Here is a 14,558-nt window from a genome sequence, read left to right as displayed (position 1 = left end):
GCAATAGGTTTAGATAAGCAAAACAATAACTATGCACGTGCATCACACTTTTTGTACATTTCTTTCCTGTCACTGCACAACTACAGCATGAAACTTCCTACTTTCACGTTTTGTGGAGGACAGGAACACGAGAAAATGACATTCTTTTTCCCCTGAACTTCAATACAGTCGTTTAGAATTCAACTCCAAACCAATTCGCCAACATTTTGTGACCTGAGGGAGATGGAATAAGCTTGATAAAATTTGAAGCACCGCAGATTTACTTTTTATATGACGTTTTCCTAGCCACCTCCGTCGCCATCGCTGTTGCTTAAGCTCCCCAATGCATCCATTAACGTTGAGTTCTATCATGAATATGCAAGCCTATGCTCTTGTATTGTGTAGTATACTAAGGGGTGTGGGTGGGGAGGGAGAAGGCAATATACAGGTTATATCAGTTACCTTTTTGACCTGTTTACTTCGATCGACATTAACCACATCGCGCCACGCCTCGATAATAACTTGTCTTAGCTGAGGTTCCATCACCTCATCGATAATGCTGTTAATAAGTGAATCATCTTGAGATTGCTGTATTGCTTCACAAACCTACAGCACAAGTTTTGGACTAAATTGATATGGCTAAAGAAAGAAGTAGTCTGCTAAACTAAGAAGATAAAATAACAAAATGAACATCAGTGAACAACAAGGCTGTGCTCCAATATGAATGGAGTCTAGTGCTCTGCACATATGAATTCCAGGGTGCAAAGTATACAATTTCTGTGAAAAAAGAACTAAGATTTTTTGGTCGGCTAGAGGCAAACATTAGAAGCCTGAGGAGCCATCTTGCTTTGCTAGAGCACAGCCTTGGTGAATTTGAAAACTACAAATCGGTTTTATTTTGTTAGTTTTTTATTTACAAAATGCCTGAAGGTGTGTCAGGGGGTTGGAATTTTTCTCTCTTTTTCCAGTAAGTTCAATATATCAAAATCTCAAGCGAATTGACAGTTATTATAGCTGAATGCATTTTGTAAAGGTACAAAATATCACGGAAGATTTACAAAGATGTAGACTGAGGATGTTCCAAATATTTGTGGATATTGGCGAGTTTGAACAGAAAGGTAAAAACACCTACTAGAGGCAGGTAAAAATCGATTTAACAAACAAATAAATAAATAAGTAAATGGATAAATAAATAAATTAATTAATTCATAGAAAAAAGAAAAGATGTCCCTACCACTCTAGGAAGCATGGGTCCTATTGCTTCCAAAACGAAGTCCTCCAGCCAATCACCAGTCTTTATAACAGTCATGTGATCTCTGACCATTTCATCCACTACAGACTGTATGATTTGAGTCGCAGACTCCTTGACAATCTCATTTACAATATCAGCAGACACTCTTACAGCAGGATCTCTTCTGGACAGAGAGCTGTTGAAAAACAAAAAGATTCTTAAGCGTGTCATCTAGTGGGTGGCCATTTTCAGGTGTTTCTTTGTGTTGTGGTGTGGGCACTGTTTGGTGTCTTTTCAATCTCTTCAAGACCAAGAAACTGTCAGATTCTTAAGTGTGACATCTCGTGCGCTTTGGCCATGTGCGTGGCCATTTTCAGGTGTTTTTCAGGTTGTGGTGTGGGTCTTGTTAAGTGTCTTTTCAATCTTTTGTATTACATCATTATTTTGTTGATGGCACCCGTCTGCGACAGGAAGAAACTACCCCATTTTCTACCATACTCGTGCGCGTTTTGCTCGACCGAGTAAGGAAAAATAGAGACTGTTCGTAGTCTATGTCTCTCCCCTGGTACTGTGTATTACGCTGTACAAGGTGGTTCTAACTTTTGATTCTGAGGTTGAAATCCTGACGTGTGACCATTCAAATGAAAGCTACTGAGTAGTACTTTTTTGTGGTACTTTTTTTTGCATTGAAAAGGTGATGGTAACAATGGAGCAGTTGGAAGCAATCTTTACATGTAAGTCTCTCTCGACGGTAAATGTACAAGCAAACGAATGAAAAATATTACATATATTTGATGAAAAATATCTCACCTTGAACCTTGAGAATAAAACACCGCTAGAGCAATCTCATGAATGAAAGCAGTGACATCCTGATAGATAATGTCATTGACAACTCTCTCACTGGCTTTGTATCTGGGATCTTGAACTGACTGAAAAATAAGTGACCTTTTAATAACTCAGTTCCAACTTTGACTTCTAATAGCAAAATATTTCATGGTTTCAAGCTGAATTTTGAGCCTGAGGACAGTTGCCCAATCCCCTTTTTAGGAGAGGGGGCAACTGTATACAGGCTATAAATTTCAGAATAGGGAATGGTTATGACATTGCTGGGTGTGATCTGGTGCTTAAGTTTATAATCAAAGTCAAACCTCTATCCAAGAGTCTCATACTGAGCAGCCGCCCTCTTTTTAGTGGCAGGGCTATCATTAAGGCCGGGGGGACAGTGGGCGGGGGGGGGGGGGAATTTCCCCAGTAACTATAAGCATGAGATCTGGCTACTTCCTGATAAGGAACAACAGGAAAATGGAACTAAAAAAGGTGATAGATCCATGAAAACTGAGAGAGAGTGCTCTATTGGCTAATTACCACAGTTCCAGTGGACAAATATGACATTAAACACTTAATAACTGGTCCCGAGGTACACAGTTAATTTTGATTTCTGGAAATCTCGGAGTTTTCCAAAGTGAAGAAGAGGGAAACATTGAGGTCAGAGAAAACAAAATTAACTGTTTTCCAAGGGACCAGTTTTAAAGTGATTCGTTACATGGCTGGAAATTCATTAAACATCACTGTAACAGTGGTTGTTGGTCAACATTCACGGGTAACAGCTCAATGTTACCCTCCAATGTCATAGATTTTGCAATAATGCCTGCTAATAGATTTTGGCAGGAAACAGTTTCATTGTTAGATGTCATGTGATCTCAAAGTAACCTATGAGAGCACACACTGCTGGGAAGAAATCTCCTGCTATATAACAAATCATATAATTAAGTAGAGTGTTAACACGGCAATAAATTTGTGGTTGTATTTACCAGGAATTTTTTACCAGATAGAACATCAATCAAGACATCAGGAATGATTTCATCTGCCAAGAAGCTTTCAATCAAGTCATCTACAAATCTTCTAGAACGCTTTTTGTCACACATGTACCGCCAAAATGCAAACTTTGGTCCCTGTTAAGCCATCATGCAAAGAAACCAGAGTATTGAAAACTGTAATTCATTTCTGCTTAACTTGCATGGTTAAAAATCTTGTAAACCAGCTAGAATTGATGCTGACTTACAAAGGTGCTTGCATATGAGACTCTGATTACAACTAGAGTACTTTGACTGTATAAAACAAATTTAAAATTTGGATAATTGGTTGTTTCAAGTGGATCATTTCACGTGGAAGTTGACTTTTCTCATGATGACAGAATTTGACCTTAAGTCATTTATGCATCTGGCCCCAGTTGTTCAAGAGGTGGATAGTGCTATCCACTGGATAAATCTCTAACCGGTGGATAGCGCAATTGGTTTTTCCTAAGACTTATCTGCTGGATAGTCATTTAACCAGTGGATAGCACTATCCACCTGGGGCCTGTTGTTTGTGTTGTTGTACCATACTCCTCCTCACAGTTTCAGTGGGGAGGAGCATTTATGCATGACAACACAAAGAACACCTGTATTGGAGACAACAAAAAAAGACAATCCTTTACATGTATGCCCGTAATCAGCTTCTGAGCCAGTTGAGATTGGCGTAAGAGAAGAGAAAAAATATTACAGAAAAAACAATTAATAAAAGAATACAAAACCAGATAAAATCTAATTGTATCTATTAATAAATTAAAATACCTTATTATAGGAAATTAACGCTCCATGAAATTAACGCGAATCGTTACAATTCACATTAATTTAAGTCGCGTTAATTTTGTTGAACGTTAATTTCCGCGCTCTTAATTTCCAGTATTTTAACCCCAGTTTTGGAACCTGTCCAGACATTCTTGACACCTAAAAAACATTAACTACAAGCTTTCTTTCTTTCCATTTACCCTCTATTTTTCATCTTTCAAGGCGAAGGTTTACAATATTTCGAGTTCATCTTCATCGTTGTCACTGTCAGAAGTGATGTCAATATCTTCTCCTTTGATTTCGGCCAAGATAGATTATGAATCATCAGCATAGTCTTTCTCGACAGAATATGAGTCTTCCTCTGTTCGTGTTAATTTCCTTTATTATGAAATTCTACCTCTTCTTTGGCGTTAATTTTCTTTATTCGAAAGTCGTTTCCCATTAAATTCGCGTTAATTTAAGTCGCATTAATTTCTAATATCCTAATTTCATGGAGCGTTAATTTCCCTTAATAAGGTAATTTTGTTAATAATAATAATATTTTAATCATTGAGAAAAATACTAAATATTATAAATATTCCAAATATTATTACCTTTCTTACTTGCCAGCCTCTGGTATATTTTTGCAGAATCAGAGCTGCCTGGGACATTGAAAGCTGATTGGGAGGTCTAGCAACAAAAACAAAATTTAATGTCTAAGTTCTCAAAGCCACAGCCCAGAAAACAACGGTTATTAATAACTACTTGCAGTGATTTGACTGTTTAAAGAATTATATTGAATCATATTGAATTAATGATTAGACCTTGAAATGTCAGCTCTTAAACCACATAACAGAGGAAAATTTCCCTTGAATCCAGTTGAAAAACCTTTCTCTTTAATTAAATTTACCTCTGACTATAAAGTGCACCATTGACCAATCCATTATTGATGGCACTGTAGCCCAGTGGAGGAATAAACCAAGGAGCATATCCAGCATGCATTGGGATCATAGGGACTGGGTACATCACAGAGGGGTGGTGTGGAGGTGCCATGGGTGGGTAGGGATAGTTAGATGACATGGCTGGGTAGAAATTGCTTCCATGGTGAGTTGGATGAGTAGCTTGCTCTTTTCTTGTATCCTTTGCTTTGGTGAGCCATCCCCTAAAAGATTAAAAGCCAAGTGAGCCAATTTCAGTCTTAAACCAAAATGAACAGGAGCCTGTTTCTCAAAAGGACCAGAAACTTTTTGGGCCTGAAGGCAAATTTTAAAATCAGAATCTGTTGAATAGTAGCACAGTTCCTGGCTCACAAACCAGTCAATTTTGCTTCATTAACTGATAGTTTTATTATGTCATTTTCAAAATTATTGGAACCTTGATCTTGAATGCAAATACAAAACAGCTTTTTGGGGCCGAAAAGTTATCAGGACTTTTCAGAAACAGGCCCTTGGTCTGTTGTTCACTAATCGATGCCAAACATCAGAGCTACCAAAACAACAAACTATATAGGGGTAACACAATTAATGGTAAACCAGTAGTATTGTGACCCAAAAGACGTAGAATTTCAACTGGCCAGAAGCAAACCAGTTTGCTATATACAAGCATGACTGAGAAATTGAACTCAGGACTACCAAGAACAAATCCAGTCAGCAGTTACGGTGGGGATTAAACTCATGGTCTGTGGGTCACAATTTCAGTGCTCTAACCGTTCAGCCATGCTGACTCCTACCAGTATGTCAAAAGTTAGTTTATGATATACATTTATGAAGAAGATTGAACCTTCTTCATCCTTAGCCATCCTTAATTCATTTACATCTTACCACTATTTTGAGATTTTCTTCAGTTTCTAGACAATTTTCGAGAAAAGCAAAATAATAATACTTGGAAACATCATGACTAGCACCACAGCTTTAGGTTTTTTAAGAGATGGAAATAAGACTGCTCTTATTGCTAGGATTTATTATACCTTGAAAATTCACCATGCTGATGTGCATAAGGTACAGGAGGAATGACAGTTAAATTTCCCCGTTTTAAATCTTGATCATAATGAGAATTTGCTGAAGATGGACGATTTTCAAGCTTGGGCAGATGTTGTGGGCTTGGTTTTTGTGATGGAACAAACTTTTCCCCCTTCTCCCTGTAAGATTCAGCTGACCAGCGACGATAAGTGGAGGCTGGGAAGGACTTGTTTACTGTAGACCAATCCCTATTCTTTTCTCTTTCTTTAAGCCTACAGAAGAATTAATCAATTTATTTACATTTTTATTTGAAATTGAACCCCTTCTCAAACAGATCCAACATGCCCATATCACTTCATCCATTACGGTTATGTACAACACATCAAAAGTACTCAACACCTCCTCACATTTTTGGTGGTCAAGTTTGGTTTCCTTAACCCTTTAAGCCCCAATATCTGCATATAAATTCTCCATACTGATCTACACACATTTCCTTAAAAAAATTAGTTCAGAGAATTTGATAAAATATCAAAGATTGATCTCTTTGTAATCAATTTATTAATTCTCCTAGACTTTGCTCTTGACAATCTATGGATATTGTTGGGAGAAAATTGATGTTGGTCGCCATTGAGACTTAAGGTTAAAAACCTTATCCATCATCCAACTCTGTGGGGTGGTGAAGGGTCCTCCAAATATTATACAGGGAGATGATGATGTCCAGCCCCTTACCCTTTTTATTTACCATTGTTGATAGAAACATTTGTATACCATGTCTACTGACAGATAGTACTCCTTTAACCCATTCGCCCCTGAACCGCCCGTAACCGCCCGTGCGAATCCAGGTCCTTTCTACCCTTTGTGACGTCATCAGTTTTAACGGTCAAGGACAACTTTTTTCGCCAACTTGTGCAGAGTGAAGAGATCTTTCAAACCATACCAGAATGAGCACAATTCAGTCAAGGACACCGGAGAAAGAAGCAAAAAACCACGTGACATTGACCTGAAAATCTCCATGAAAATCTTGTTCCATTGCTCACCTACCTTTCCATTCACCTAATCCTAAGATCCTAAAAGCTTTCCTAAAAACTCTTCCCACCAAAATGAAGCCTACTAAATGCCCAGCAAGAGAAAAAAAAATGAGACAAGAAAAGCGAAAAAAGAAGGGAGGAGAGAAAGCGAAAAGAAAAAGTCAAGACTGCTGTGTCACTTTTAAACCCAAAAACTATCTCGAAATTTTGCTTTCTGTGCATGCCCGAACTTCGCAAGCTGATATTTTGCATCTGGATCAGAAGGCCGCGAAGTGTACGACCTGTAAACCGGTTTGTGGTAAGTTTTAGCTCTTTATAGCACGACAGTGACCAGAAAACCACTCGACTAGCTTCAAAACGCGTTTTTCGGCAAAATCTCTAGGAGCGAATGGGTTAACATATGGTACGTACAATCATGGACTAAAGACTTGGGCAGTTTTTGCATTTCTGGGGTGTTTTCCAATTCACACAGGTCCAACCCCTCCCCTAACCCCACAAATGTTGAATGCATGTATCCAGAATTTTTCCTGAGTTTCAACTTTGTATAGGGTGGGGGGAAGGGAGAACTGCAAGAAAATTTCGAAAAGGATGCACTGTTTTAAGAGGGAACCGAAAAATGACAGAAAAATCTGAATATTGCAGTACTGTCATAAGGACTTTTCTCCAGGATTGTAGTTTAGAACGCTGCATTCCATTTAACTGCTGTTAATGCATTATCCTGTGAATATGAATAAATAACTAAAGATAAGGAAGTTTTCTTGACTTTTTGACAGTCACAAAATGCATCTGCAAGCCATTTTTAGACCAAAATGAGATTTCCCCACCCCTTTCATATACTTCAACTAGAAAAATCCCAGACTCGTACCAAGTCACCGCATAGTTATTCTCGCAAAGAAATATGGAAAGGAAATTTGACACATTTTTTTCCTTCCTTCTTATTGGAAGTCCAAATGAATGCTGGCAACACAGATGCCACGCATGCATAGTAATGTCCTGGAGGTTAGGATTGTGGGCTTCTCTTGTCGCCCACAATTAAACATAAGCTTAAACAGCACTTTTGAAGGGGCGTCATTATAAACTAGAGACATTTTTTTCAAATACTCAAAAATTAGATACAAGTTCCAGTTAGTTTAAAACTTAGTTCAAATGTTCAAAACGCTCATTTGATCACTGAGGAATTTAAAGAAACATTTTTTTCACTTAAAATTAAACTGCAAAACCCTTTAAGCCTTCCAATCGATTCTATATTCAGACATTCAGTAGTCAACATTATCCCTTTCCAGAAACACACGATGCCAAACTTACCTCTCTAGGACAGACTTTCTGGGATCATAAGCTGACATGGTAGAGTTGCCTTGGAAACATTTTCCACGTTGTCAGAGAGTTGTAATCCATTTCTTCTCCGGTACCGTCCAAATTTCTCGCCCAAAAAGAGAACCTTGTAGAATAATCCAACTTTTTGTCAAGAAAACATTTTAAGAAACGGAATATGAACAGTAAAAATCATGGCATTTTTTCGCTTGTTTGTTAAAGCTCAGTTGTCCGCCATTTGAAAAGAGCACTTTACCCCAGTCCGCCTCGAACTTGCCAATTGCTGTGTACAGCCCCCTCCCAACAGAAAAATCGAAGAAGGGGGGAGGGGAGGGGGCTGTAAAATTTCAAGTTATGCGAATGTCTCAAGCGTTTATCAACCGAAAAGAAATTTAATGCACATGTTGATAAATTATACCAAAAAAAAAAGAATAATTCTTGTACAACGTCCTAGAATTTATAAATGTTTTCGTTTATAATTACTTAGCTAAGAAGTGTAATGTTGTTCAAGGGTCTGTTTCATAAATCTTTCACAAGTGTAATTTACAAGTGTAACTATTGTTTTATTGTTTTACACTTGTTAAAGTTTTATGAAATTGACCCCAGGGCTCTCATAGTGAGCTCATGGATATTATACATGGTGAACTTGGGCTACTTGTCGTTTCGCCCATATTTATCTTTATTTATTTTTCTAGACCGATGTAAACCAACATTGAGTAGAATGGAGAATAAAAGCTTTAACTTAACGTCTCAATTTAAAATATGAAGAAATTTACGAAGCAACTTTTGAAATTTAGGTAGCTTGTTTTGCATATTTTTGGCAACTTATTGGCCCCGGGCGGGGGGGGGGGGGGAGAAAATCCGCATATAAAGGGGGTGGGATGCTCGTCGGAAATTTTGAATTAAAGCCCTAAAGCAGACCGATCTGGGCGTGGCCCAAGCTTTTTTTGGCCCCTAAAAGAGACCATATTAAAACACAGACATATGAGAGAACTTGGATTACATGAATGGGGTAAACAAAAAAATATTAAAAATATACATATCAAATATATATTTTCATATTTTTCTCGTGCAACCCTAAACGAGACCTTCACGGCTAAATATGATGGCGTTTTGCCCAGAACACCCTAAGTGAGACCAAAATCCGAAATTTACACCCCTAAACGAGACGACGAGCATCCCTACCCCTTTCAAATGCGGAGTCCCCCCCCCCGCCCCGGGTTATTGGCATTCCAGTGAGCAAGTTTCCGGCATTTTCAAGCAAAAATGCACAATCGGGACAGGCCTAGTTGATAGCAGGCCATGCGCTTTTAAAAATCGCAATTATTGCAGACACAGAATATTTAAAATTTCAAATAATGTATTTTATTGATAGTGAACCTTAGTTATAACCCTGTTTAAAGATATAAATTGAATAATAATCTCTTTGCATATTTATACAATCAGTACAACTGAATCAAGGTCTGCATTAGACTCAGAATCACATTGGATACACCACCGGAACCATAAAACACCGCGCTCCTCGCTTCGCCGCCTGGAAACAGATAGAGGGAAAAAAAAAATTGCCTAGGAAACCGACACCTTCGATAGTTTCTAATTTCCTAAAAGAGCCTCAGCTCATTTACCCTAGTCGAGATAAATGACACGACGATAATTCTACTTTCAATAAATTGCCGATGGTAATTTCTGGTACTGCGACTGCTGCCGCTAAATCAAACCAAATAGGCTATTTTCACGATGACATCATTTTACTACGACCAGAATCCTTTAGGGTTAGGGTTTTGCTTTCTTGTGCTAATTAGGGCTTTTGTTATTTCAAACCTCACTGGGATTACAAAATTTAAATATGAAAGGAAAGCGAAAAGGATTCTGGTAGTAGTAGTAAAAATGACGCCATCGTGCAAATGACCAACCGTAAAATTCCGAAAATAAGCCCCGGGGCTTATATTTTTCAAAGACCATTTTTGAGGGGCTTAGTTTTGGAGGGGCTTATCTACAGAGGGAAATTTGCGTTTCTAAAATCGATTGGGCTAGCCTTATAGTTGGAAGTAAATTTACCGATTTTGCTTTGTTTTACTTTGTACTTGAGGGCAATTTTCCAAGCACAAGCCCCCGGGGGGCTTATATTTGGAGGGGCTTATACATGGAGAGGCTTATTTTCGGAATTTTACGGTATTAGGTCGTCGTTATTACTTCAAGCAAGTTTTAGATAGCAAAACATCCCAACTTGGAATAGAAAAATGTACCACACACTGGTGACTTAAAGTCCTTCTTTAACCTCGCGTAAAGGCATCGAGAACCAGACCTCGTTATAAAGGAGTTTTCATTCAAGAGGCTAAGATGAGATGGATCTTCAGATGTTGTTTACAGTCCTTACCATTACCCTTCCCCCACGGGAGAAAAACCGCTCCGACAGCGCCGTAGATGTTCCCTTAATTGACCAACACATTTTGTGGTGGTGCAAATAATATACCCTTGTTCTTAGAAAACGAAAACGAGCCATTTATCTGTTTCAGTAGAAACCAACAAGCATACTACCTTCGATTCTATGCCAAGTTTTGATGAAAACATCAAAAAAAGCCTTGTATTTACGATAACTGTCGAAAACACTAAGATGTTAAAAAAAAATTTGCACTTATTACCCGGATAAAAATGTACCGAATTTTGCGGTTGCTTAATTTTGTTCTAGGAAAGTATCATTATTAAGTTTTTCCCCTTCTTCCTCGGAAACATCGCAAAATGATTTGCTGAAGACGTTTTGTTTTAGTTTAAAACGCCCGCCTACTACTCAGTCGCCATCACGCAACAGATGCGTGAGTACGTTAACCAATCAGATTGCAGAATTCGCGATAGTATCCTAGTTGGTTTGTACTAATAAATAACATGATATAAAGAAGAAATATAGTTATGTTGAGTAAATGTAGTTATAAACGACTTCTGGAATAAAAATAATCTTAACAATTCAATATTTTGCATTTCTATGTATTTATAATTAAATAAGATAATAGGCGCTGAGTGCAACTCTAACGAAAATAATTAAATATTGGTCTCATTTACACCACTTTGAAATACAAAAGTCCCCAATATATCGCTAATTTGAATTCTATGCACAAACGCCTGATCGGATTTCCTTTAATTATAAGTAATTTTGTAGAATGAGGGATGAAGAATGCACTTGAAAAAGTGCAGAAAATAATCAGTCAGTTTTCATAGGCGCAATCTCATCTCGTGCTTTTAGTGCGTGATTAAAACACGTGCTCTAGAGAAACGGTCGTGTTTTTCCTGAAGGTGTGACTCAGAACGTGTTCTCTTAAGGTGAGGCGTGAACCCGTGCACATGTAACGTGAGTCTTAAACACGTGCTGCAGTACACAGAGTACTCAATTCATCCACCAACGTTTCGTGACGGAACGCTACTCTGATATCCGGGACATTAGTCCTGTGAACGTCATTTCCAGCAGCTCCTTCTTTCTTATAATTGTCTCCAATCCAATGGCGTTTCACCTAAGAAAACACAAAACAGCAACTTAGAGGTTTCTTGGGGTTATTCATCCAAGATAGCAAGGACAAGCGAGACTTGAAATAGCTACTGTCTTGTGATTGGATGAAAATCCCGCGCCACTTCTTAAGCCAATCGTTAACATCCCGCGTTTGGCAGCGGCCGCCAGCATTTTCTCAGAAAGTTGATTGGTTTATTTGAAAATATGGGGAGCTGTGATAGGCCAGAAAAGTTACTTCAACCGGTTTTTGTTTAACGTCACTCCGGCACTGAAAACCGCTCTAAAAGAGTCCAAAGTTGAGTGCTGAAAATGGGTCTACACTAGATTTCGTGGACAAATTTTTTTTTGTTTTCTTTTCATTTCGATTGCGACAGTCAACGATATTGAGCTGAAAACCGCTCTCTGTAACTGGTTTAGTTCTGTGCTTACAGAGATTAAAGAAAGGTTATAAAAGAACTTGTAGGGAGCTTAAGCAGTAACGAGGGCGACGGTTACAAAAAACGTCACTTAAAAAGTGTGTTCGTTCTGCTTCAAACTTTATCGTGCTTATTTTATCTCGTTCATTTCGTCAAATGCTGGCGAATTTTCCGGGAGTTAAATTTTAAAGTTCAGCAAAAAAGAAAGAGGGTCGTTGTCTTGTGTTCACCCCCTCCAAAAAACGTGAAATTTTGGCAGTTTTATGTCGTAGTTGTGCAACGACAGCAAGAAATGTACAAAAAAGCGTGATGCACGTGTAAAGTTGTTGTTTTGCTAATCTAAACCTACAGCTTCTTTGCGGCGTTCTCGTTGCCGTCGCCGTTGGTTAAGCTCTCTGTATACCAGTATACCGCTAAGAAGACGTCGGCAGTAATTGAAAAAGTCACTTATAAAGTAATTTAATTTGCGTTCATTCAGACGTCATAGCAGTAATTTACATGGCTTAATTGTCAAAGGCAGGAGAATTCCATGAGCACTATCCAACGAAACTTTGTAGACAGTTTATGCAAATGGCAACAAAACAACCTTTCGACTTTAGTATTTCGGCAAGCATTGCTGTCCTAAAACCGGGTGTCAAAAGTAATTACGGAGATTTGCGTAGCTAGGCTTTGTGATTGGCTAAAACAAGCACGTGCCACTTTCTTAACCAATGAGCGATAGAGAAACCAAAACCAATCATGACTTGCCAGCAAGCGTTTCCCGCGCTTGGAAACGGCTACATACATAAGCGTAAACCGAGTTCTGAGTGGCTAATTTTACGTTGTGAATGTTAACGGTTCTTGCTTTGGTTTAAGGGCACTGAATTGAAAACCAGTCTTTTACCTTATCCTCAAAACCGCTCATTATAACACTGTTCCTGGCCAGTTCTGACATATCACATGGACTAAGCTTCCAGACCTGAGCGGCAATGCTGTACTCTTCCATGAGTGGTTCCTGAAAACCAGAAGTAAATAACCTCTTAAAGCGCTGTTGCACAAGATAAAGTTTCTTGAACGTATTTTAGAAATGTTGTCCCGCCTTTGCGAGACGTGAGTCACCGTACCATTTAAAAAACATCATAAACATTTGAGGGGAAAGCCTAAACGCAAGAATTTTCAACCGGCCGAAATTTCGTCTGGTACCGTTTGAGTTGTGGCCTTAGTCGCGTTCTTTTGGGACTATAACTGAATAAGACTATGAACATGACGAAAGTGAAATACGAAATGACAAAATGAATGAGAGGGAGTTAGGAAAACAGACGAGAAAATGAACTTGACAAAAAAGCAAAATGAATCATTAAAAAAAAGAAAGAGACAGACAGACCAAGATTACGCTAGCCTGCGAGCAGGCTCATTTGTACGAAGCCACCAACACACAAGGAAACCACCGCCAAACTTTTCCCGAAATCGCACAAGTGAGCATTCTCGCGGGCTAGTGTAATCCAAACAGTCTGACAAGGCATCGCGAGCATTTCTGTTACTGTTCCTTTTTCTACAATCTGAGTACAGTCAACTCTACAAGACGCACACCTAGAGTTGGTCCCTGCCTCTTTTTACTCTTTATTATAAGACAGAGATCAATAATAGACGGAAACTAAAGGTAGATTTCCACGCATACGAGCGTAGAAATTACGTGCATAAATAAATGTAATGTATCAAAAGTTACGCGTTAACGTTAAAGTAAAAACTCGCTCAACATCATGCATTGCCTCTATTTCATTTACGCTCGTAAAGATACCGCGACAGAGGCTGTGATAAGTGTTGTACCAAAGGTACCGGTCTTGTAGAGAGAGTTACTATATGGTACTTTTACCTTTGTAAAATGAAACATAAGTGGATCGTCAGTGGATAAAGACACCATCAGACCGCGCGCTAAGAAATCTGGAAGAGGGTTTCTTTGGTAATTAAGGAACAACGAGTTGTTACTGAGTGGCGACATCGCGATACCAATTTGAGCCAAGTAGTACAAATACTGAAGTGCAGGAACCTGTGGAAAATACAAAATACATGTACTGTTATGGGAAACTCGATCAGCGGACAGGATAGATGTCACATGGTATAAATACACCAATCAGATTTGGACAATGAAACACTCAGCTTACATATGGCGCAAATTCCAGGGAAACTTTTATTTTTGGAAACCGACATCAAATCAGAACTTCAGTATTTCCTTAGCCTTCCCGTAAAAATGAATAATCCAATTCGCCATAGTGGATTTTTCCTTATCAAGTCAGTGTACAGCGTCTTCCCAGGCCTTCTCGGTCGATGAAGTTTGGTGACGTCAGGAGCCCAAACGGTGAGGAGGCAAAAACCCGGTCAGAACAAGTGACTCGAAAAGTATGAACCGCTTGGAATAACATAACGAGGCCCTGGGACTGGCAAGATTTTCCCCTCCAAATAATTCCCCTAAAATATGGTTATATTGCAGTCCACGTTTGTACTGACCTTTCTGAGTAGAAGTCCATGAGAGATATTTTCAGCTAAGATAAAGGCAGAAACTAAATGATGA

At 38.7% G+C, this 14,558-nt stretch overlaps 2 protein-coding genes across 4 annotated transcripts in view; both read right to left on the bottom strand.

Moving 5' to 3' along the window:
• LOC140951027 (uncharacterized) overlaps window positions 1-8,335 on the bottom strand; it is a 35,872-nt gene extending 27,537 nt beyond the window's left edge. For both annotated transcript variants that reach the window (XM_073400250.1, XM_073400249.1), the window contains exons 1-8: window positions 8,090-8,335; window positions 5,765-6,028; window positions 4,709-4,960; window positions 4,413-4,488; window positions 3,022-3,162; window positions 2,021-2,139; window positions 1,214-1,406; window positions 442-585 (exon numbers count right to left, since the gene is read on the bottom strand). In XM_073400250.1, the coding sequence (XP_073256351.1) occupies window positions 442-585; window positions 1,214-1,406; window positions 2,021-2,139; window positions 3,022-3,162; window positions 4,413-4,488; window positions 4,709-4,960; window positions 5,765-6,028; window positions 8,090-8,127 (1,227 nt within the window). In that variant the 5' untranslated portion in view covers window positions 8,128-8,335. The remainder of the gene's footprint in view (window positions 1-441; window positions 586-1,213; window positions 1,407-2,020; window positions 2,140-3,021; window positions 3,163-4,412; window positions 4,489-4,708; window positions 4,961-5,764; window positions 6,029-8,089) is intronic.
• A 1,102-nt stretch (window positions 8,336-9,437) lies between these two features.
• LOC140949989 (AMP deaminase 2-like) overlaps window positions 9,438-14,558 on the bottom strand; it is a 20,808-nt gene continuing 15,687 nt past the window's right edge. For both annotated transcript variants that reach the window (XM_073399143.1, XM_073399144.1), the window contains exons 12-15: window positions 14,495-14,558; window positions 13,863-14,036; window positions 12,894-13,004; window positions 9,438-11,598 (exon numbers count right to left, since the gene is read on the bottom strand). The exon at window positions 14,495-14,558 is cut by the window's right edge and continues 57 nt beyond it. In XM_073399143.1, coding sequence (XP_073255244.1) covers window positions 11,446-11,598; window positions 12,894-13,004; window positions 13,863-14,036; window positions 14,495-14,558 — 502 coding nt within the window. In that variant the 3' untranslated portion in view covers window positions 9,438-11,445. The remainder of the gene's footprint in view (window positions 11,599-12,893; window positions 13,005-13,862; window positions 14,037-14,494) is intronic.

The sequence above is a fragment of the Porites lutea genome, chromosome 10, assembly GCF_958299795.1.
Source record: "Porites lutea chromosome 10, jaPorLute2.1, whole genome shotgun sequence".
NCBI lineage: Eukaryota > Metazoa > Cnidaria > Anthozoa > Scleractinia > Poritidae > Porites > Porites lutea.
Note: the sequence above shows the minus strand (reverse complement) of the source record. Positions and strands in the feature narration are given on the sequence as shown.